The sequence below is a fragment of the Miscanthus floridulus genome, chromosome 5 (assembly GCF_019320115.1).
Source record: "Miscanthus floridulus cultivar M001 chromosome 5, ASM1932011v1, whole genome shotgun sequence".
In the NCBI taxonomy this organism is placed as follows: Eukaryota; Viridiplantae; Streptophyta; class Magnoliopsida; order Poales; family Poaceae; genus Miscanthus; species Miscanthus floridulus.
In genome coordinates this window covers 114,960,015-114,984,449 of record NC_089584.1, presented here as the reverse complement: position 1 = coordinate 114,984,449, position 24,435 = coordinate 114,960,015, and the positions used below count along the sequence as shown (strand labels likewise).

Below are 24,435 nucleotides of genomic sequence, written 5' to 3'. Positions count from 1 at the left end.
ATATGTGCCCGTTTTGCGTCTTCTTCTCTAGATTCTCATGTTTGGTCCCCCCCCCCCCCCCCCCAAGCTTCCTGCAGCGATGTCTGCAGTCCGATTGTAATGAACTCTCCTAAGTAATGAAGCTTTTGTCTCTCTCTCTCTCTCCCCCCCCCCCCCCCCCCCCCCCCCCCCCCCCCCAAAAAAAAAAAGTTTGAGCTCTGTCAAAGTGGACGTTCCATACTTCTAAATATTGGGCGGAAATAGTGAACACAAGACTCTTTGATTTGTTTAATTGTGGAGGTATTCATAGGACAGGTCTGCTTGTTGTTTGATGTAACCCAAAAGTGGAAATTAACAAGATGAATACAAACTTCCACTCAAATTTTGGAATTATATTGAGATGGATTGTTCTTCTATGGTCCAGTGGGATGATTGATACACTGAAATATTGGAAGAAGGATTTAGGTGTGCATACGAATAAACACTCGAATTTATTTAAGCAAGCCCAGCTCATTATTGAATTCCTTGGCATCTGGATGACTTTGAAGTTCAAATGCACTTTCTGCAGTCGCAGTTCTGTGATCTGGGTTTCACTCTTCTTATTAAACTGAAGTTGATAGATGAAATTTGAGCTTGAAATTTCATGTTGCTGATATGGTCTTCAAAAGAATACTCAATGGAAAGTAAGTAAAATTTGGGTTCAGCTCCCACTATTGTTTTTTTATGCACGACCGTGCTAAGGCACGTAGCTCCCGCTATTGTCAATAAACTATATTGACGTGGTTTTGTTGCTAACAGTTTCCAGCTCCAGCCTCAGTAATAGTACTTCTGTCCAGGTGCCATCTCTGCCAGTCTTTTCTAGTTTTATTGGACTATATGGGATTGGTTGCAGATTCTGTGTGCTACACTCAAAGATAGTCGTATGTGCCTACTGGAAATTACTTTGTACAGTAGATTGGTAACCTGGAATTCTCTTTTCTATACTTAGTCGTTGTATCTGTATCAGAAGCGTTCTCAGTAGCAGGTATATAAACTGAGGACGTCTTTCTCTTTCTTTTTGGTCGAGAATCAGCATTGGCCTCTCGGTCATTTTTTTGGGTTCATGGGCAGTTCAACTCATCTCATCTCAGCAGAAAAAACAGCCATCAGTATATCTATGCATATCAAGAGATCATTATTTCTTGAGGTTTCCTCGTGCTTTGGGGGCACAGTCTTGTCAGTGTAGCCCTGTTAAGCTAACAACCTGTATAGAGTAGTTTGGGCACAGGATTATTGTGGGAATTTATAGGATCTATTACTTCAAGAATTTGGATAAAGGCATTTTCCTCCTGATACTTGAATTATTATTATTATTTTTGAAACGAAAATGTTGCTTGAGTTATTTCAAATCTGTGTTAACTGTCACTTTACTTCGATGGAAATTTGATTCGATCGGAACGTGACCTGAAAATTTGTGACATCCTGAAACTTGGCCAGAACTCGTTCGATTACTACTGAACTAACGAAACTTGCTCACACATGTTTGATGGTTTACCTCAAAACCTGATACCCCCTATCCCAAGAGAATGCGGTGCAGTAGCAGCTCTCTAATGGATAATGATTAATGCGATCAGGGCAACGTGGCTGGCCAGTTCTCTCTTATCTCTGTTCATACTGATACCAAAATTATCGCTGACTCCCTTCGGATAATAAGGCCCCGTTTAGTTCCGAAAATTTTTGGCTTTTGGCTACTGTAGCACTTTCGTTTTTATTTGGCAAAAATTGTCCAATTATGGACTATTTAGGCTTAAAAGATTTGTCTCACGATTTCTCGGCTAACTGTGTAATTAGTTTTTTTTTTCGTCTACATTTAATACTCTATGCATGTGCCGCAAGATTTGATGTGACGGGGAATCTTGAAAATTTTTGGTTTTTTGCTTGGAACTAAACGGGGCTTAAATCATAGTAGCTTGACTACACGATGGCGTGACGCCCTGGTGTTGTTCTGCGCTCGTACATCACCTCCTCAGTTGATATGTACTGGTGGACAGCGTTCACGCTAAGTCGTTGTTTTAATTTCGATCCCCATAACCGTAGGTTGTTTTCAGCATCATGCTTGAAATATTCCGAGAGATCGAAGCATGCGTATATGAGAATTCGTGCGCGTTGAGTGCACAAACAAACCACCTGTAAGATTATTTTGGGTTTTTGCACTGTCGATCCTGCTCTGCTCCCAGCCTCGCGCGGAGAAGCATATTCTGCAGGATCGTCGAGCCGTGCCAAACCGGTGAATCCGCTAGCCAACGAGTACTCCGCCTTCAATCGTCCCCATCTGAAAACCACCGCCTGTCGCGACGACAAATTAATGCGCCTCTCGCCCTCTCGGCTCGTTTCGCCGCCTAAGGTTGGCACGCACGAGTTCTATCTGCGATCCGCCTGCGCCTGCGCGTTCGGTTGAGACGTTGTGCCATCCTAAAGCGTACACATTACACATACAGACACAGATGGTCCCTCATGCCTCATCGTGTACTCCTAGGTGCCATTTGGATATTGGAATACAGGGGTGATAAGGAAAGGGAAATGAATGAATACCTAGGATTAAATGTATGGCTAAGATATAATATTACTTTTTGGAGCGTGGGATATTATTTTTCTATCCCGTTTGCCAAACATTGCGCTAGTAGTACTTACCAGTCCGTCACCATCAAACTACACAATTAATTAACGCAGTCTGTGCACAAATCAGACTACCCCTCTTTTTCCGTCGTCTCGCCGGTTACCATTTATGTCGGTCGCCGTTTAAGACGATGGTACATCCATCAGACGGCAACGTACGGGGACGTCGGGGAGCAACGCCAGGGGAAGGCTGGCTGGCGACTGGCGTAACTGGTTCGTATATAAGCCCGGCCGGCTCTCTCTAGTGACTGATCGCGACGCCCGGACAAGGAGAGGAATCGGCAGCTCCGCCCGTTCCCACCGTGTTCGTGTTTTTCGTGGACGCAGCAAGGCTGCAGGAGGATAGATCGATCTCAGTCCCTCCGCTGCCCTGCCGCTGAGAGATGCGTTCATCGTCTGGCTAATTGCCGTCCACACGGGCCAAGAGGAGACGTGACGGTGCCTCCGTTGCCGTGGGTGCGGCCCGGGCCCGGCATATAACCTTCTCCGGCCGCTCCAGGCACTCCATGTTTTTCGCGCGCGGCTGCACGAAGCCACCACACGCAGGCCGCGGGCGCGCAGTCGCAGTCGCTCGCCATGGGTTTCTTCCAGCAAGGCTCCTGCAGCTCCCCGCTGCTCCCCGTGCTGCTCGTGCTCCTCGGCCTGTACTGCGCCGCCGTCTCGTGCTGGGCGGCGGCGCCTCTGCCGGCGCCGGAGACGGTGATGCACGAGAGCTACGCGGGCAAGTCGGAGTTCAGGACGGTGAACCGGAAGGAGCTGGACTCGTGCCTCAACCCGAGCCCCTACCTGGCCATCAATGTCAGCATTACCGGCGGCGGAGGGGCCGGGGCGGCGCTCCCCGACGAGGCGTTCCTCCAGGTCACCGTCTCCGGCGTCCGCAAGCCCGACGCCTCCGACTGGGTCGCCATGATCACGCCTTCTAACTCCAGGTACCGATTTTAATTTCATCGTTGTTGCATGTTCTCGTGGATCGTTCTCTTCTCTCCGATGCATCGACTTGCATTGATGCAATGATGCGTGCACGCGCGCAGCGTTGCTGGATGTCCTCTGAGTGGAGTGAACTATGTGGAGACCGGCGACCTGGCGAATCTCCCGCTTCTCTGCCACTACCCTGTAAAGGTGAGTTTCTTCTCCACCTTTCGTTTTTGTACTCTCGTTGCCTGCTCCTTGCTCCCAACTGTCTCCAACAATCATCTTATATGCGTATCCAAATTCAAAATAGACAGTAAAGATCTAAAATTAGCCTCCAACAGAATATCTATATGGAAGACATATTTTGATTGTCTAAGAGGTACAATCCAAATATAGGCATCCTCTCTCCAGAAAATCTATTTGCAGAAAGGATTATCTACATCCTCTCTCTTGAAAACCCATTTGCAGAAATGATTATCTTTTGGGTCTTGTTGTTGGAAAAGATGTCAAATAGATATTGAATATTTAGTCTGTAGCGCTACCCAAAAGACGAATAAGTCTTGTATTTTGGGCGTTGTTGTTGTTACTTGAGATAGCGAAGCTACTAAAAGTACTGGTGGTTGCGATTTGCGATTTGCTTTGCATGATATATGAACCTCTTCCTCCTATCTCTTCAAGTACAAAGATTTGGCTTTTTAAGAGGTTGCTGAGTTTATGGGAAGACAGATGCTAGCTTAACTAAGTATTGACAACGACATAAAAGATATAGCGTGATAGACAATCCGTTCGTGCATGGTTCAAACGGGCAAACTGGTAAATACATTTTTTTTAGAATCAACCCGTAAATACCTTGCACGTGATCTTTAGGGATGTTCTCATCTATTGGGCCTAGAGTGTACATCGGCCTTTTAAGCCCAATTCTGATCCAGGAATAACACTTGGAAAAAAATCCATTTGATGTCCTCCAAATTTTAGCAAAGCATAATTTGCTTCCCTCAATTGAAAAACGTTTTTTTTTACCTACTCCGACTTCTAAAACAATCCAAATTTGCTCCCCCAAATGGTTTTGACAACTATTTTGGCCAATGCGACGCTATGCCAATCATCTTACATGACGCCACATCATCATAATTCTTAATGGAGCTAAATTAGACTATAGGTTGATAGTTTAGGGAGATCAATTAGCCTTTATAAAAAAAAAAGGGTCATAGATACAATTTTAGAAAAATATTCAAATGATTTTAGAAAAAAACTACGCATTTAAAGTTTCTAAGATTTTTGAAATTTTGTTTTAGCTTAGAAAAATATGAGATTAGTTTCAAATTTCTCAAAATCATGCTCTATCTTATCATACGAGCATGAAATTATTTGAATAATATTTATGCATTCTTCTTTTGGTGTTTATTTGTTAGTGGATGCTCTCGTTATCTGGTATTTAGTCTGACAACACAAATATCACGTAACCACCTCATATTTGATCTTAGTTAATACAAACATAAGTGAATGCTCGGCATCTAAAGATGGATATGCATGGTTGTATCCTTTTGTGTTTTGGATAGGAAATGAACAATCTAGTTAGTTCATGATGCTAACTCAGGCAGGCCCACTAGCTAGAGCATCCTTTATTTCCATATAATATTCATGCAAATGGATTTTATTTGGTGAGATCTGAATTATTAGCACAAAATTGGCACAGTCTCACAAAGAATAATGTGAAAAAGTTGACAAAATATTGTGAATTGTCAGCATCGAGATTTCTGTTATGACTTTATCAATCTCAAAATATGTTTGCTCACAGAGGATGAATTTGTGTTCATAGACGTGAGTATGGATGTGTGTTTGTAAGCATGCATGTACAAGTGACACATGTGTTCATACAAAATAGGACCAAGTGTGAGGTAGTTACATGACGCGTGTATTGTTACACAAGTTGCTTCAATTTTAGTCTAGGCCATCAACATAGACCGATTACAACAGATAATGGTCATCAACATAAACTGATTATAACAGATAATAAGAGTATCTATCAGTGAATAAACACTAAAAAGAGACTTTTCATTTAATTTCAAGCTAGGCATAATATTAAAGACCATGACTATTAAAAAAAGTTTGAAACAAGATTTATATTTTTTTTAGTTAAAACAAGTTTTCTATAAAATTTATAAGATAAATTAGATTTTGGGACTTTAATTGCATAATTTTTTTAAAAAAATATTTGGATATTTTTTGAAAACTTATTATAATTTTCTTGATAGTCTATTTAACTCCGAACTACTAATGTAATCCAATTTACTCCCTCCACCCCAAAATATTTGACGTTTTTGGTTTGGACACAGGGATTAAGAGGAGTGAAAAGGCGTGGTGCAAAAAATGAGAGAGATGTATTAGGAAAAAAAAGAAAATATATATTTAGAAAAGAGAAATGTACATTAAAAAATAAAAAGGTGAAATGTTTTAGAACAAAATTTACATCATATAAAGTTAAGTATTTTAGGATGGAAGGAGTACCTCTATTGCATCTAACGTGGCGCCATATAGGACGGTCGATGTGACATCATGTCGGCCAAAATCGCTATCAAAATTTTCCTTTCAAAAGTTGAAAAAAAAACTGGCTTTTCAATTAATAAGGAGCCAAATAACGTTTCAAAAGAAATAAAGGAGTTGAATCGAACTTCCGCAAAATTTTGTAGAGATCAAATGGATTTCTTCCATGATACTCAACTTCGAATCTTTCTGACGCGGAAGTGCAGGCCCAGTACCTGACAAGCGACCCCGGGTACATGGGCTGCAAGAGCGCGGGGTGCGGGAAGCGCGACGCGTCCGGCGCCTGCAAGGCCCGGACCTGCGCCGCCACGCTCACCTTCCACGTCGTCAACTTCCGCACCGATGTCGAGTTCGTGCTCTTCTCCGGCGGCTTCAAGACGCCGTGCCTCCTCAAGCGGTCCGGCGTGCTCCGGTTCGCCAACCCCGCCAGCCCGCTCTACGGCCACCTCTCCAGCATCGACTCCAAGGCCACCTCGGTGAGCAGAGCCATTCCAGGAACCCACCATTCGATTCTATTCCACCGTTGCTCTCTGCAACAGCTGAACAGCACCCCTTACCTGGGCGTTTATTGTCGCAGATGAAGCTTACCTGGGTGAGTGGAGACGGGAATCCACAGCAAGTGCAGTACGGAGACGGGAAGTCATCTACTTCTGAAGTCGCAACGTTCACGCAGGATGATATGTGCAGTGAGTAATCCATACTATGTTATACCTTATCTTCGGATAATGGAACTGTAAAATGAAATGTCGCGTCGCCGTGTCTGATTCCGCGTTTCCTCGGACAAAATTGCCTGCGTGCAGGCATCGCCGTGCTGCCGAGCCCTGCGAAGGATTTCGGCTGGCATGACCCCGGCTACATCCACTCGGCCGTCATGACTGGGCTCCAGCCATCTCAGTCCTACACTTACCGCTACGGAAGGTAGATCTTGAATTCTTCAAACATGACTAAGATCCTTGAAAAAAATGCTCTACAATTAGTGGCTTTCTTATTTGTGCAGTGATTCTGTGGGCTGGAGCGACACAGTTAAGTTCAAAACTCCACCAGCTGCTGGTTCAGATGAGCTATCCTTTGTGATCTATGGTGATATGGGGAAGGCGCCACTAGACCCATCAGTGGAACACTACATTCAGGTAGATGGAAATATTTTTTGAAAGTGAACTGGCAGGATCTGCCGTTTATTTTAATCAATAAAGGGGATAAGGTAGATCAAAATACAGTGTTGATGCAAACTGCTCTAAGGCTGGATCTTTTCTGCGAAGACTGTACATTCTCGTATGACATGCTATGGTTGTAGTAAGTCTGCGAAAATATGAACTGGGTCTGGTTCTAATGGTCATGGGACGCCTTTGCAGCCTGGATCGGTTTCTGTGGCCAAGGCAGTGGCTAAAGAGATCCAAACAGGAAACGTGGACTCCATTTTCCATATAGGAGACATCAGCTACGCCACAGGCTTCCTTGTTGAGTGGGACTTCTTCCTTCACCTCATCACACCACTCGCCTCTCAAGTTTCCTACATGACAGCTATTGGTAATCACGAAAGGTGATTTTCTTTATTCAGAACAATTTTGCACTTCCAGTGCAATTTTCAGTAATAGTGAACTTACACGGTGACATAAATAAATATATAATGCACAATTGCTATCATGAACTGATGGTGTTTTCCCCAGGGATTACGCGAACTCTGGATCTGTGTATGTGACTCCTGATTCAGGGGGTGAATGTGGAGTCGCCTACGAATCATACTTCCCCATGCCAGCTGTCAGTAAGGATAAGCCATGGTATTCTATTGAGCAAGGGGCCGTTCACTTCATTGTGATGTCCACCGAGCATGAGTGGTCGGAGAAGTCAGAGCAGGTATGATCTTATCTGTACATTTTCTACTTCTGTTTGAAGTCTTGGAAACACCAAAACCTTCTCTGAAAACTTTGTTGTTTGAGTAGTACAATTGGATGGACGAAGATTTGTCATCAGTTGATAGATCAAGAACACCATGGGTGATCTTCATTGGGTGAGTGAATTAGTCATTTCTCTCCTGACAATAGCCTGGCTAAAGACTGATCAGGTGGGGAAAGAAAGGCTGCAGCATGAGACCGGACCCTTTTTTTTCTTGTAGTGTTTATGTTGTACTCTGGATTCTGGAATCTGTTCTGCAAGATGCAAGAAATAACAATTGGCATTTCACTGGCCATTGCAGACATAGACCGATGTATTCCTCCCATGGTGGTATACTGCCCAACGTGGATTCCAACTTTGTTGCCTCTGTTGAGCCACTCCTGCTCAACTACCAGGTAAGAAATCACACTTAAAATTCAAAAAAGTTAGAATGGACCACACCACATTATTACTAAGAAAAATGACAATACGGTGCCTATAGTGACATATTGACATGTTTGGGTTCTGCGGGGTGAGTAGGTGGATTTGGTTTTCTTCGGCCATGTACACAACTATGAGAGGACCTGTGCGGTATACCAGGGCGATTGCAAAGGCATGCCAACGAAGGACAAAAGCGGAATTGACGTCTACGACAACAGCAACTATACCGCGCCTGTTCATGTCATTGTTGGAGCAGGAGGGTTCAGCTTGGACAACTTCCCTAACAATGTAAGAGTCATGGTAACAATTAACTAGGCCTGTATGTTGAAAGCAGGCACCGCATAATCTTGAAGATGTAGGGTGTTAACAATGATTCCGTTAATGTTAGGAATCGAGAGAAGATTTGGAATTGATTATCTTGAATGATGTTGATATATGCTCGTTAATGTTCTTTCCCATTGTCCAAATATTTAGGGGGAGGCCTGGAGCTTATCAAGGGTTTCGGAGTTCGGCTATGGCAAGGTGCATGCTACAAGAACCGATATGCTGGTTCAGGTGAGTTCCTCCAGGTGTTGTGTTTCCGTCCCTCTATTTTAGCATATTTAAAAGTACTCCCAATATTGAAGTGGTTGAATAAAGAAAATGCCACAGTTAAGCGTTAACACAGCTAACTCCTAGAAAATGTTGGAAAAAAAAGAAACGCCACTTTAGTGTTTTAAAATGGTTCTGCATTTGCATTCAAGTCTGAATAATTGTTAACCTCTTTTATTCAGTTTGTAAACTCAAGTTCGACGGAGGTACGAGACCAATTTAGGATTGTGAAGGGAGCTACGGTAAACAAGACACCGAGCCTGATACTTCAATAATAGCTGGTGCTCACAACAGAAAGAAGATTTAACTGGACCTTATTCTCCCTTTTTTTGGAAGAATACTATTTTTTTTGAAGGAGAAGAAGACTACTTTTTTTGTATACTGTAAATAGGTGCTAAATAACATATTATTGTATATTCTACAGATACCTGTGTATCTACAACATTTACATCAATAGATGATCCTTTTAAATTAGTCCCTTACTAGTCCATCAGCTCGTGCGAAAGGAGACATAAGTATTATCTAATGTTTAATGCCTTTGACTAATAAAAAATTACTTATATTAAATTGAATATTTTTTCCTTTGTTCATTTCCGACCACAGTAGCCATAATTGATACTTTGTAGTCTCTATTCGGTTTTATTTTTAATCTTATTAATTGTTGCAGATTTTTTTAAATTACATATTTTTGTCCTCAAGTTAAGTTGAAACTATTGTGCTTATTATATATTTTTATTAAATTACATATCTTGCATTTATTACATCAAAAGGCTTACATTAAATTACATATTTTTTAATATTAGTAATTGTTGTAAAATTTTTATCCTCAAGGTAATTTGAAACTCTTGTGCTTATTATATATTTTATTAGCATCTCTTTTGTAGTTTTAAAAATAAGAATTTTAGTTCAGAGACCATAGCCTTAAGCACTAAGATATCATAAATCCAGTCTTAAGTACTAAGATATCATAAACAATCATTTAAAACCTGCATCATGTCGTTTAGGGTCGATGGTAAAGCTTGGGGGTGAGATCTAGAATGGGTTAACGACGCTAATCTCAAGAGAATATTAATGGTCATGTTCGCTTCTCTTATAATCCGTACTTTTCAGCTTGTTTTTTCAGCCGGAATAGTATTTTTCTCTCACAACAAATCAGCCGGAACAGTGTTTCGGCTTGTTTTTTCAGCGAAGCGAACGGGGTCAATATTTAATTCTTATAATGGTTGTTTACTTAGTTTGCTTCATTTGAAACTTCTTAGAGTGACTAAATCCTCTGGCCTAAGATATATAGGTAACAGGAACTATATGGTTGGATAATGTAGTTCAATAATACAAAACAGAAGAACAAAGAGATGAAACTACAATTTGGTGCATCATCAATTTTGTTGTCAAAGTGGTTATCTCTAGAATCCTTTTACTGCTCAAACTCTCATGAGTATAGAAGCTCTAGATATTTGATTGTGCCTCTTTTACAGATTTGGAGCTTCAAAGGGAAGACAGGTGCGTGGGGAAGGTCACATTGGTGCTAGAGGCAGCTGGTGGATGGAAGGAAGTTAACGGTTCCGTTGGGGGGATACCTCCCCATCCGTGTCTTTGTCCTCGGGAACACTTAGGCCCCGTTCGTTTCCCGGGGAACAGACACCGCGAAGAATTCCTGGCCAGATTCGTTGCTTCATTTATATACGAATTTTCTTGGCCGGAACTATTCCTGACGTGATATGCCCTAATCGAACGAGGCCTTATAGGGGAACTTCTCCTCCTATCTCCATTCCTGCGCGGGTAATTTATTCCCACGGGGAACCCATCCCTGTTATGAAATGTAGCATTTGAAGAGGAAAAGCTAGTCCATGGTGTCAAACGAATATAAATTGAACAAGTAACATTTCATATTACAAGAGACATCTAGTTTAAGAGTTTTTCTAAAACTGACTCTCTAAATCCTCTAAATCATCATTTGGAGAACAATTTGAATAAAAATCATTTTCCATAACTTTTCGCTATCCAATAACTTTTCTATATCATGTGTGCACTCTAGAGAGTCAATCTCTCTATTCTATTTTTGGCTAGCAAGAAATCTAGAATGGAAGATGTCTATATTTGGATATATAATTAAAAAAGTTGTTGGACAATATTTTTTTCACCAAAATCTCTATTTCTAACAATTAGGAAGGATACAGAGAGACTCTTGGAGATGCTCTTATATAGGGTATAGTTTGCTATTTGTACCAGGCTATATGTTGACCTTTTCAGTAAGATTTTATAGGCCAAAGATGTAATTCAGAGTAAGAGCGTCTCGCAGGGCGGACACATGGGAATGGGGTTCCCCATTCCCATCCCATTGAACCAAATGAGGATTAATTTTCCACATTTCAATCTCCGTGAGGACTAAATCTTTCACATCCCTATCCCTTATAATAGGAAAAAAATTTTGTGATGAACCAGTGATCAGGGCCAATTATCATCTCTAGGTGGGTGGGGCGGGTGGTGAGAGAGTGCCACAGGTCTGGACGAGGGAGGATTGCTGACCAGCAGGGTCAAGGCGGGGGCAACTTGTTCCGACAGGTTAATGGGTAGTAGACCTCTCGGTGTGGAGGGGGGGGGGGGGGGGGGCTCTAAAGACAATGTGAGATGGGTGGAACAGGGGCGAGCATGTAATGGTTGTTAGTTTGACCTACAGACGAGAGAGCGAGATAGTGAAGAATACAATACAACAACAATTGGATCTAGATTTAATGGTCGAAAATGTTGTTAGCTTGACATATAGAGGAGAGGGTGAGATAGCAAAGATGACAATATGATAGCAATTGGATTGAGATCTAATGGTCAATTTAGGTGTCTAGAGGCAAAATGCCCGTGTGTATGTATGGACACTTTGGAAATTAGCTACGTACTCTTAATATCGCACTCCAATATCAAAAATGCGAGTGTGACACCCTATGGATACCATTCCATTGATATGTAGAAATAAATTATCTAATGCACAATATCATGTTGTTGTTTCTTGCTTTCCAAAGTTAATTAATTTTTGTGCCCTTTGTGAAAGAATTGTCCACATGCATGCTCCACCCGACTCAAAATAAATCAACCTCTATAATTGCTCTAGTCAAACTATTTTTCAGTTTGACTAAATTTATAGAAAAGGGCACTAGTATTTATGATATTAAATTAGTATATCACTAGGTATATCATTGAATAGATTTTTATAATGTATTTATTTAATGTTATAAATGATGTTAGTCTTTTTATATGTTGATCAATGTTAAGACAGTTTGACTCTAGGTGACTTCAGGAATTGATTTATTTTAGAATGGGGGTATACAACTCAATGCAAGCTAAGGAATTGATTTATTTTGGAATGGGGTATACAACTCAATGCAAACTAAGCAATTTGTTACTGGATATCGAGTCAAAGCTATAAATGTCAATGAAGATACAACATCTAGTATCTTTTTTCTTTTTATATTCAGTCAAAGCTATATCCCCACGAATATAATAGTCTAATATTAGGAGTATTATTATATACATACATAGGTACAAGCTGTAAGCCTGTAACTGTCCTTTGAGACCCAGCTCATGGGCCGAATTACGGTTGAGCCAGGCTACTGTAGCACTAGAGTTTAGTATCATACCGTGAATTCATGGTCCACCAAACCAACTTAAATAGCCAGACCAAGGACACGTAGTAACCTTCGGTTAACCGTTTTACGTGAAGTGAGGACGAAAGCGCAGATAAGTTGCTACGTAGGTGGAGCCCACCCCTCGACAGAGTGGGCCTGGGTCATGTGTCGGGCCTGAGGTGTTATAAATGGTATCAGAGCCAACTCTCGTGGTTTCACGCTTCGTATGGTCTAGAAGCCTGGACAGGCTGTGCATGGTTCCAGAGAGGGCATGGCGCCTGGGCCGGGGAACTGGAAATACGAATGTGGCCAAGCGAATCGATCCTAAGCATTTGTTCCGTATGGGGTAAGCTGGTTGGATAGCTCGACGAGGACGTCGAATCCATTAAGGGTGTGTGGATGTGAGACTTAGCCCATGGGCCGAATTGCGGTTGGGCTAGACTACTGTAGCACTAGCGTTTAGTAACATACCGTGAACTCAAGGTCCACCAGACCAGCTTAAATAACCATGCCAAGGACGATTTGTAACCTTCGGTTAACCGTTTTGCGCAAAACGAGAACGAAAGCGTAAGCGAGTTGCTACGTAGGTGGGGCCCACCCCTCGACAGACAACATGTTCGCTTGGTCGTAAACGATCGTGGATTATAAGACAGAATAATATTTTTCTCTCACATCAAACCAGCCAGCAGTAATAATCCACTGTTTGTTTCAGCCAAAACAAACATGCTAAGAGTGGGCCTGCACCGTGTGCGACCTGGGGTGTTACACTGTCCACACGGGACAAGGAAGACATCCTTGTCAGTGCTGGTGTGGCCCTAATAGTCTCCTAAGCGCCGAGCCGCACTCGCGCCTCCTCGATCGATCAGCTCCTCCCGGTGCTTATATATAATCATAGCTTGAGGCACATTTCCTGCGCGGCCGTAGCCACACGCGGTGCGCACTTTGCGATGGGTCTCTCCGGCTCCGGCGTCGCGTTGCTTGTGTTCCTCGGCCTCTGCACCGCCGCCGTGTCGAGCTGGACGACGCCACCGCCGCCTCCGCCGGAGATGCTGCACGAGAGCTTCGCCGGGAAGTCGGAGTTCAGGACGGTGAACCGGAGGAGGCTGGGCGTGTGCTCCAACCCGAGCCCGTACCTGGCGATAAGCGTGAGCACCGGCGGGGCGCCGCTCCCCGACGAGGCGTTCGTCATGGTGACCGTGGCCGGCGTCCTCAGGCCCGATGCCGATGACTGGGTCGCCATGATCACGCCTTCCAACTACTCCAGGTAAATTTAGAAACAAGTTCGCAATATTTTGACTGACTGCTAGCTGTTTCGATCGTTTATTTATTTTTGATGATAACGGATCGATCGTCGTCGATATCTCCGTGAATTGGTGCATGCGCAGTGTCGCCGGATGCCATTTGAGTGGTGCTAACTACGTCCAGACCGGCGATCTAGCGCATCTCCCGCTTCTGTGCCACTACCCTGTCAAGGCAAGTTTCACATTGCATATGCACGTACGGCTGTTTGCTTCACCCTTCTGTTTTCGCTGGTCCATATCCTTGCCTACGTACTAAGTGTACTAGTTGCCACGAATTGCTATACAAATTTCTTTCTGCCATGTTCAAGTCGTTGTCGATCTTCATTAAGAGGTTGCTGAGTTTACGAAAAGGAAGCTCTAGGTGGTTAAGTATTTGATCATAGCGACATTTTTAGGTACCCAATGCAACATGTCTCACAAGAATGGGCATCCATGATGAATGAAGCAAACCTAAGCTAGCGTGCAAACATTGGTCATCCGTATGGTATGGTACATCACTACATTGCGTAACGTGCGTTGCATGGTTCAAATGGGCAAGTTGTGTAGTTGGAGCTTAGAAAGTAGTAGTAGTAGTAGAATCGTCGTTGTCGTGGCAGCGTGTAAAGAGTCTTGCACACCCATGATCTTCAAGGCCGTCCCAAATAATGGGCCAGGAACACTCCTACACAAAACTTTACCAAGGCGGACAAAAGCGCTTAACCGAGGCGGGCAAGTCAACCGCCTCAGCCCAAAGGTCATGGTTAATCGTGGCCTTAACCGAGGCGGTCGGCATAAGACAACCGCCTCAGTTAACGCTATTAACGGAGGTGGTTGAGTTAAGTAGCCTGCCTCGGTTAATAATTTCACAAAATAAAAAAGCCCACCAAGTCCGGTAGCCCATCGAGCCAGGTACCACGTGCCGTTGTTGCCCGTGGTATAGGATCCGTGCCGCCGTAGCCATCGGTGGCCGAATCTGTTCGGTGGTGGCCGGATCTGTGCCCCCACCGCTGCTGGTGACTTGATCTGTGCCCCTGCCGCCTCGATCCGCCGCCGGTGGACCGTTGGAGGCCGGATCTGGTGGCCAACGCACGAGGGACAGGGAAGGGGTGTCGTGCTCGGAGGAGAGGGTGGGGCGCTGTCGCCGATGCGGGCCTCCCCGTGCGCCGCTGCTACGTGTGGTGGCCGCCGCCGCCGGAGGGGGCTGGCCCATGCGCCTCCTCCTCCCCATGCGCCTCCTCCTCCCCGCCAGTCGCCTTCACTGCCTCCACGCGGGAGAGGGAGGCGTGCGTGGAGGGATGGATAGGAGGCAGAGACCGAAGAGAGAGACGAGAGAGAGAGAGAGAGGGACGGACGAGGAAGAGTTATTTCCGCTCCACTGCACGCGTGGCAAGCCACGAGTGGCCACCAGCCCCGCTTCCAGATCGCTGACGTGGAGCAGCACACGGATCATCCTAGCGTGCAGCACATTTGTGCTTCTCACTGCAACCGACACGCGGGCCCCACTCCCACTCCCGTTCCTGTGTGCCCGTGCCTCGAGGTCTGAACGCAGCGCTGATTAACCGAGGCGTATATTTGGAAGCAACCGCCTCCCGCCTCGGTTGCATTATAATGCCCGCCTCTGTTAATAGACATTAACCAAGACGGATGCATTATAATGTCTACCTCGGTTAATGTATTAACTGAGGCGTTTACGTTATAATGCTCGCCTCGGTTAATAGGCATTAACCGAGACGATTGCGTTATAATGCCCGCCTCGATTAATAGGCATTAATCGAGGCTGTTATATTACATTGCCCGCCTCGGTTAAGCATTAACCGAGGCGGTTGTTGGGCCGGCTGCCCGCCCGCCCGCCTCCGAGGCCATTTTGAAAACGCCTCGCAAAAGATGTTGTGTAATAGTGGAAACGAGTTTCAAGATGGCACGTTGAGGTTTTGACTCATCGGCTGGATGATTTGGAAGGAGCGGAACGAGAGGACTTTTGGTGGGCCATCCACGCCTCCTGCTCAGTTGCTGGTAAAGATTATTGAAGAGGCCAAAGAGTGGTCCAGGGCAGGGTACGGTCATATCCGGATGCTACTACAGTTGTTGTAATGGGCTGCGCTATGTAGCTAGTCGTTAATAGTTTTGCGTAATATCGCTAATTTGTTGTCAAGCTAGGGTTCGGTTTGGTAATCATGCAATTACTAATATGAACTTGTAGTGTATATTGGACCGTTTCTGCCTCCTCTTAATGTGCCTCGCCACGGTCGGAACTGAGCTTGAGCTATTTAACACGGTCCTCCTACGGGGTGTTGTGCGTGCAGGCCCAGGAGAATTTTTATTTTTTAATTATTTTTATTTAATATTTTAATAATAACCGTTTCAATTTTTTTTTTGACCCTTTAGGTCGCGCCAGTCCTGCTGGCGTGACCAAACAACACTGTCGCGTCAACGCATGTGGCGCAACAACATCTGCCATGTTCGATGGTGTCAAAATAAAGATACATTTTATATCAAAGTTGTAGTCCTTAGTGAGATCTACAAGTTTATAGTTTTGAGTTTTCATATTTGAGGTCATTAACATACTCTAATAACTAATATAAAGTTTTAGCAGCATATTAATCGTGTATCAAAGCCTATCTTTTAGAAAAATCGTATATTTCTTATTTGATGTCACATAAAAATACTTTTTAAATAAAAGTTGTAGACTTCATTGAGGGCTCCAATTTTGATATAAAATATACCTTTATTTTGACACTATACAAAAACGATATTATTTTTCTAATGCGACAAGCGCTAGTACGTGATTATTGTGCTACTAAAATTTTATATTATTTTTTTGAGCATCTTAACGAGTTATAGATCTCATTAAAGTGTCTTTATTTGACAACATACAAAAAAAAAGATATTATTTTTCTAATACGACAAGTACTTGTACGCGGTTGTTATGCTTCTGAAATTTTATATTATTTTTTGAGCATCTTAACGACTCCAAATGTTAAAACTTAAAACTAAAAAGTTGTAGATCTCATTGAGAGCTACAACTTTCATGTAAAAAGTATCTTTATTTGACAACATACAAAAAACATATTATTTTTTTAATACGACAAGTAGCACGCGGTTATTATGCTCCTGAAATTTTATATAATTTTTTGAGCATTTTAACATCCTCAAATGAAAAAACTCAAAACAACAAAGTTGTAAATCTCATTAAGAGCTATAATTTTTATATAAATTTCATCTTCATCCAACGTCGTATCAAAGAGTTACGATTTTTTAAAGGTTTTGTCTTATCACGCCACTCCCAGTGACGCGACAGTACGTCGCGTCAGCAGGAGTGGCGTGGCGTGACAGCGTTTTTCACGTCGGAAACGCCGTCTAACGTGGCGGATGTTGCCGCGCCATTGCACGTAGCGCGAGAACGTTATTCGGTGACAAAAGGGTTTAATTCACAATTTTTTTAGGAGCAATTATTATTAAAATATTGAATAAAAAAGATTTAAAAAAATCCTCAGGCCCAATACCTGACGCGCGACCCTGGCTACCTGGGCTGCAAGACCGCGGCATGCCAGAAGCGCGACGCGTCGGGCGCCTGCAGCGTCCGCACCTGCGCCGCCACCGTCACCATCCACGTCGTCAACTTCCGCACCGATGTCGAGTTCGTGCTCTTCTCCGGCGGCTTCCGGACGCCGTGCGTCCTCCAGCGGTCCGGCGCGCTCCGGTTCGCCAACCCCGCCAGCCCGCTCTACGGCCACCTCTCCAGCACCGACTCCACGGCCACATCGGTGAGCACGAGCAGTCCCACCGTTGTTTCTTCGTTCATTCTACGGCGATTTTCTGCAAAAGCAACAGCTTTACGGCAACTGTATCTGAGCGCTGGAAGCATGCATTGGGTGTTGCCAGATGAGGCTTACCTGGGTGAGCGGCGACCGGAGGCCGCAGCAGGTTCAGTACGGAGTAGGCAAGTCTGCTACTTCTCAAGTGGCAACGTTCACGCAGAATGATATGTGCAGTAAGTTGTGATCGTCCATTTATCAGAGAGCAGACGTTACTTAGGGAAATGTGACACTGTTGGATTCTGGAATTGCTTCGGCAAACTTATCTCCGTGCAGGTAGCCCCTTGTTACCAAGCCCTGCCAAGGATTTCGGGTGGCATGACCCTGGCTACATTCACACGGCCGTCATGACCGGGCTCCAGCCTTCTCAGTCCTACACCTACCGTTACGGAAGGTAAAGTCCTCCTGTGACTAAGATCCATCCTTGCAAACAATTGATCAGCAACGCTTCAGAATTAGAAAATGCCATGGATGTTAGTAAGGTTTCTGACTTTAAAATGTCAACCAGTTCTGCAGTAACATTCTGGCAACCAAAGGAGATGGACGTTTCATGTGTTCACTCAGCTTTTGAGTTTGTGTTTGTGCAGTGATTCTGTAGGTTGGAGTGACACAAACGAATTCAGAATGCCACCAGCTGCAGGCTCAGACGAGACATCATTTGTGATCTATGGCGATATGGGGAAGGCTCCACTGGACCCATCAGTGGAACACTACATTCAGGTAGACCAAAATGTTGCCTCGAGCAACAGAATCGCTTAACTCTGGGTTTTGTATTCAGATTGCAACTTTCCTTCTGAGGTTTCTGATTGCATTAATTCCAAATTACGAATTTATTTAAGTAGTAATTCTCATGGCATGCATTTGCAGACTGGATCGATTTCTCTGGCCAAGGCAGTGGCTAAAGAAATCCAGACAGGAAAGGTCGATTCAGTCTTCCACATAGGAGACATAAGCTATGCTACGGGCTTTCTGGTTGAATGGGACTTCTTCCTAAACCTCATAGCACCAGTCGCTTCTCGAGTTCCCTACATGACCGCTATTGGTAATCACGAAAGGTAACTGCTACTTTTATGTTTGCAGTGTAATCTGAACAGTTGATTTGCGTCGTGAAATGCACCATCGTTGACCATGAACTTGCGTTGTCGTCCTCAGGGATTATGCAGAGTCTGGTTCTATATATGTGACCCCAGATTCAGGTGGCGAATGTGGAGTTGCATATGAGTCATATTTCCACATGCCAGCTGTCAGTAAGGATAAGCCATGGTATTCAATTGAGCAAGGGAGCGTTCACTTCGTCGTGATGTCAACTGAGCATAAGTGGTCAGAGAAGTCGGAGCAGGTATACAATCAATTGGAACTTTTCATGTATTGTTCAGACTTAGAAATGTATGTATTGTCTCTCTGAAAAGTTTATTGTTTGAATAGTACAATTGGATGAATCAAGACTTGTCATCAGTCAATAGATCGAGGACACCATGGGTAATTTTCATTGGGTGAGTACATAAGCATGTTTGTTTTGAAGTAGGTTGGCTATGGACAGATCATGCCGACCCAGTAAAATTACAAACTTAAGTTCTTTCGTTTTATACTTTGTTTCTCTTGAATCTGTAATATGTGCTATTCAGATACAAGAAACAGAATCACCATACTTCAATGAAAATTGCAGGCATAGACCGATGTATTCATCCCATGTCGGAATACCAGTTAATGTAGATCCAATTTTTGTGGCCTCCGTTGAGCCACTCTTGCTCAAGTACCAGGTAAGAAATCACACTTGAAAACTGAAACTTAACTACGTCAGGCTGGTATGAAAAGAAATGACCAGCTGATCTGAATATGCTAACCATAGTAGCATGTTTTGGTTTTTGGGTGAGTAGGTGGATTTGGTTTTCTTTGGCCATGTACACAACTATGAGAGGACTTGTGCAGTATACCGGAGCATATGCAAAGGCGAGCCAAAGAAGGATGCAAGTGGAATTGATACTTATGACAACAGCAAATATACTGCGCCTGTTCATGCCATTGTTGGAGCTGGAGGGTTTAGCTTGGACAAGTTCCCTAAGATTGTGGTAAGTTATAGTAACAAGTCTTTTGTAGTCCAAAGCAAGTAGTGCATGATCTTGAAGAAGTATGATATACATGAGATTTCTTGTCATAATTATTCAGTGAACATTAAGATTTGTGAGATAGTTTTAAGTTTATAACGATAAATTGATATCCAATACTATACATGTTTGTTAATAATCTTGCCTTGATTTCCAAATAATCAGTTGAACAAGTGGAGCTTATCAAGAGTTTCAGAGTTCGGGTATGCCAGGGTGCATGCCACAAGAGGTGATATGCTTGTTGAGGTCGGTTTTTGTACTCCCTCCATCCCAAATTGTAAGTCATTCCAAGAATCTTGGAGAGTCAAAGTTTTTCAAGTTTGACCAAATTTATATAACAAAATAATAATATTTATCATACCAAGTAAGTATCATTAGATTCTTCATTAGTTATATTTTCATATTATACCTATTTGATGTCATCAATCTTTGTATTTCTCTCTATAATTTTAGTCAAACTTAAAAAAGTTTGACTCTCCAAGATTCTTGGAATGACTTACAATTTGGGATGGAGGGAGTATTTCCTTTCCTTTTCTCAATGTTTTCTATCTTCTCACATGTTTGATTGAAATAGTACTTCGGAGATTAAAGTGGCATTGAATAACAAAAACTCCAGAAATTTCCGAAAGAGCGCCATTTTGGCATTTCTCTCTGAACAATTGTTACTCTGTTTTTCTTCAGTTTGTAAGCTCAAGTACGATGGAGGTTCGGGACCAATTTAGAATTGTGAAGCCAGATCCGGCAAGGAGGCTACGGAACCAGCCAGTTCAACCGTAGCTGCAGTTTATGGAAAAGAAGATGGAACTGGAGCTACTTATATTTTTGTTATGCTATAAAAAAATGGCGCTGAATTACATATAAGCGCATTGTCTAATTAAGTTCTACAGTTATCTGTGTAGTGTATGGTTTTTTATGACATCGCTACATCGATATAGTTCCATCTCCCTCTGTGGAGTATATTGATCCACAAGTGCCATTTTGTAGTTGTAGCTAACAGCGTAACACGGGCTCCTGAACTTTTAAGTTTTAATTTACGGTTTTGTTACTTCTGAATTTCTGAAACTTCAGGAATTAAAACCAACGTTCCAAACTAGTCCTAAACAAAACTTTGAAGGTTAGCCGTTGTGTATTGGCATTGTATACACAATTGAAGAGAACACACGGGAAAAGAAACCGACATCTTGGTACATCGTAAACCTGCACCGCGTCATACTGCCATCCTGCGACTAACACCGCTCGGCGCTCGCCGCCATTCTCCCTCTAAACCCAACTGTTACTAGCAAAGTTCTTATAGAAGTCCCTTTGATTTTTTCGTTACTGCATTTTATTCTCGACGTGCCTTTGATTTACAAATATTTCATTTGACATAAGAGTAGTGGCGAAGCTAGAGCAAATGGGTGAGGGGTGCACAACTTCATCACGAATATTGTGACCCATACGATGTTCAAACAAATAGCATAACTAATTCGTAATTTTTAACAACAAAGTTCAACTTTCAGTAATGGCAATGTGATTTTTGTCAAAACAATTGAAAACTGGTAGGGGCAAAGATAATAACAGTCACCATTTATAACAAAATAAAGACGGCATTCATCGCTGTAGTGTAGTGATTGAAAGAATGCCAAAACGATGAACAAAAGATATCCTATATAGCAAAATATGTGATCCAGCCTAACGAAAAGCGAACAAATAGGTCAATAATTTAGCAAAAAAATGTATAATTATCCATTGAAAATAGATGCATTGCATTTTGCATTACCTCTTAGATATTATATTGTGCCATTTTCCTTCCACGGTCATGAAACGACGAACCACAACCTCAACGCTAACTTTCTTCATTCCTCTAGATAAGAAACAATGAAAGCAATATGCTCTATCCATGATTATCTAGAATTCATTCATTTGCATAATCAAATTGTAGTTCACAAATTCACATATAAATAATTTGATTGAGGATGAACTTGAGGATAAACAAAAACACTCACTAGCAGCAGCAGGGGGCTGCAAATTACAAATATATGTGACCCCAGATTCAGGTGGCGAATGTTCCATTGTAAGGAACTGAACCAGCTGACCTTGGCTCAGTTTGGAATCATTGAAAGTAGGGAACCAAAATTTGTTTCGACATCAAGTATGCTAAAGCATTACGGCAACATCTAAGCTCTGCCTAATATACGCCAACACAGTTCGACTGTCGTCCAGCTGCGCTGACAAAGAAAATGAAGCGAAAGCTACATCATGTCTCCTGGTCCCTGGAGTGAACTGAATTCAGTGAAGGAATCGACATACGCCTCGTAAATATAGCAGATCTTCCATCATCTGGTCACCAATTAGTTTTTTTTCCTGTTCGGAGTTGCAACGACATGTTAGTGTCGATTTCTGGAATTTAATTTGGACAGATGACGTATTAATTAGTTTTCTGTGAAATGGTGGATAATTCAATACTCTTCACTTTCTGAGAGAACGGAACACTGTATTTCAGAATATCATAGGACTGCTGGAGCCATGGAATTAGTTTAGTCATATGCCTCAATGGCATTACCGTACGAGCCTGCATGATGGGGATATACCAAGGTAGTATAGCTAGCGTCGAGACTCGAGTCAAGCGTGATCATCGGCTCTGACGATTTTTCTATATACCTCCGGCTCCGATCTGTGCTTTGCCGTGGCAGCTGGACGGCTGAACTTGCGGTAAACCAAAGGCATATGCGACGCAAACACCATTGTACTGTCTCTTGTTATACGGGCCATGATGCCTATATAAGCCCAGTCACTCATTCGGCAAAACCACACACCAAGCTAGTGCAGGCTAATAGTTACAAACTGACACTAGCGGCGGTAGCAGCAGCAGTGCCCGTAGCAACCATCAGAAGCATGGCAAGGCTGTTCCTGGCGTGCATGGTTCTGCTTGGCCTTGCAATGGCCGCAGCGGCGGCGAGGCCGGCGACGACGACGGGCAGCTGCAACCAGGACCTGCAGGACCTGATAACCAACTGCCAGGATTACGTCCGCTTCCCGGCTGATCCCAAGATCCCGCCGTCGGCGGCCTGCTGCGGCGTGGTCCAGAGGGTGAACATACCGTGCCTCTGCTCCAAGGTCACCCCGACGGTGGAGACGCTCATCTGCATGGACAAGGTCGTCTACGTCGCCAGCTACTGCAAGAGGCCCCTCAAGCCTGGCTCCCAGTGCGGAAGTACGTAGCCTACCGTGTGTATAACAGTAAAAAGCTTATATACCACATCGATCTGACTTGAGATTATTGTGCTTGTTTTTTTGAAGGCTATCACGTTCCTGGTGCGCTTGCTTAATATGCTCGTGTATTGGTCCACTATGACGAACATCGGTGCTATTTCTCCATATCTGAACAAGTGCTGTGTACATCCTCTGTACCTTCGGCGAAGAGACTTGGTCTGTTTGTCATACTGTCTCCTAAATAAGTTTGTATGTGTTGCATTTACACTTGTATAATATAATATAATATGATTTATATTTATATTATGATATAATATGTATGAAGTGATCCTGGCCCTCTATTTCCCTACTCTGCTTCTCTTCTCTACTCAAATTCTAATGATAGAGGGAGGAAGGTTTCAGAACCACCCGATGAGGATCTGACAGATCCAATCTTTCTCGATCCCTACGAGTTAGAGTAGCGTATCCAAAAACGGTGCAATGTTCGATTCTAAAATGAATTAGAATACAAAGAGTGTCCATGGTCCGAAACAATTTCCCGTACACATATGAGTCAGCGCAGAGTGTACAGCAATGTTACAAAATCCTATCCCAAAATAATTGAAGTACGTGACGCAATCATTGATAAATCTCTAAGCCTCTTGTAACCATATGAGTTAAAGCAACACACTTCTAGGTACAAAACGTGGACGATTTTGAGATGAATTGAAAAACATGACGTGATTGTTGAATAAATCTCCAAGCCACATGTTGTACGGGTGATCACGCAACAAGTTGTGTGTCCCGTTGGAACGCATGGGGATGTTTGCGAGCTATTGCTTATATGTGAAGGAGTGCTTTGGCAAAGCTCCCAGAATAGCTTCTAAGGCCTGTTTGGTAGAGCTCAATTCTGTGATTCTCTGATGGAGTGATTTTGGTATAGGAGCGGGGTGGAGAGCAGATTTGAATTGCTCTAGCTAGAGTGATTCTGGTGAGGATTAAACAGAGAATAGTGGGGAGCGGTTTCTTAGCTCCCAGCTTCTAATATAAATGGAGAAGTGATTCTTGTCTAATCCCTACTAGAATATTATACTATTTAGTAAAGCAAGAGTGATTCTTATGGAGAATCTGCTCCATGGAGCGCTGCCAAATGGAGCTAAAAAGAGCCTGTTGATAGGCGGGTAACTGAAAGAAAGAAAAAATAACTACCATGCTGACAGAGAAAATAGATATTTCTCTTTGCATGGAACTTACCAATATGGCTGCATCTACCACCGCTGCTAGCTAGTACGATGACTACCATGCTGTTATTCAGTGACCAGTGATTTATTCAGTTTTGAACTGATTTAGTCGAAAAAGTCATTGAACCAAAATTGTCGTGGTCTGTTCTGTGATCGGTGATTTATTCAGTTTTGAAGTGTTGTAAACCAAATTAACTAATTTAACCAAATTT

The 24,435-nt window shown here is 43.1% G+C and overlaps 3 protein-coding genes across 4 annotated transcripts; all 3 read left to right on the top strand.

The window, feature by feature from the left end:
• Positions 1 to 2,903: 2,903 nt before the first annotated feature.
• LOC136453161 (probable inactive purple acid phosphatase 27) lies at positions 2,904 to 9,468 on the top strand. The gene is made up of 13 exons (XM_066453739.1): positions 2,904 to 3,563; positions 3,666 to 3,753; positions 6,297 to 6,566; positions 6,668 to 6,776; positions 6,891 to 7,008; positions 7,088 to 7,220; positions 7,443 to 7,630; positions 7,758 to 7,944; positions 8,031 to 8,098; positions 8,285 to 8,378; positions 8,503 to 8,691; positions 8,878 to 8,958; positions 9,177 to 9,468. The coding sequence occupies exons 1-13, from the start codon at positions 3,211 to 3,213 to the stop codon at positions 9,267 to 9,269; spliced, it is 1,971 nt and encodes a 656-aa protein (XP_066309836.1). The 5' UTR covers positions 2,904 to 3,210; the 3' UTR covers positions 9,270 to 9,468.
• A 3,871-nt stretch (positions 9,469 to 13,339) lies between these two features.
• Positions 13,340 to 20,851, top strand: LOC136453160 (probable inactive purple acid phosphatase 27). Of its 2 annotated transcripts, none has more exons than XM_066453738.1 (13): positions 13,340 to 13,875; positions 13,997 to 14,084; positions 17,386 to 17,655; positions 17,774 to 17,882; positions 17,983 to 18,100; positions 18,294 to 18,426; positions 18,574 to 18,761; positions 18,859 to 19,045; positions 19,132 to 19,199; positions 19,373 to 19,466; positions 19,584 to 19,775; positions 19,977 to 20,088; positions 20,493 to 20,851. In XM_066453738.1, exons 1-13 carry the CDS (start codon positions 13,559 to 13,561, stop codon positions 20,531 to 20,533), a joined length of 1,917 nt encoding a protein of 638 aa, XP_066309835.1. In that variant the 5' UTR covers positions 13,340 to 13,558; the 3' UTR covers positions 20,534 to 20,851. The 2 variants fall into 2 exon arrangements, with proteins under 2 accessions (XP_066309835.1, XP_066309834.1); XM_066453737.1 differs by having other exon boundaries at positions 13,341 to 13,875; positions 19,977 to 20,057.
• Positions 20,852 to 22,636: 1,785 nt separating this feature from the next.
• On the top strand, positions 22,637 to 23,344 carry LOC136453159 (uncharacterized). The gene is made up of 2 exons (XM_066453736.1): positions 22,637 to 23,004; positions 23,091 to 23,344. Exons 1-2 carry the CDS (start codon positions 22,686 to 22,688, stop codon positions 23,117 to 23,119), a joined length of 348 nt encoding a protein of 115 aa, XP_066309833.1. The 5' UTR covers positions 22,637 to 22,685; the 3' UTR covers positions 23,120 to 23,344.
• The last annotated feature ends 1,091 nt before the right edge of the window (positions 23,345 to 24,435 follow it).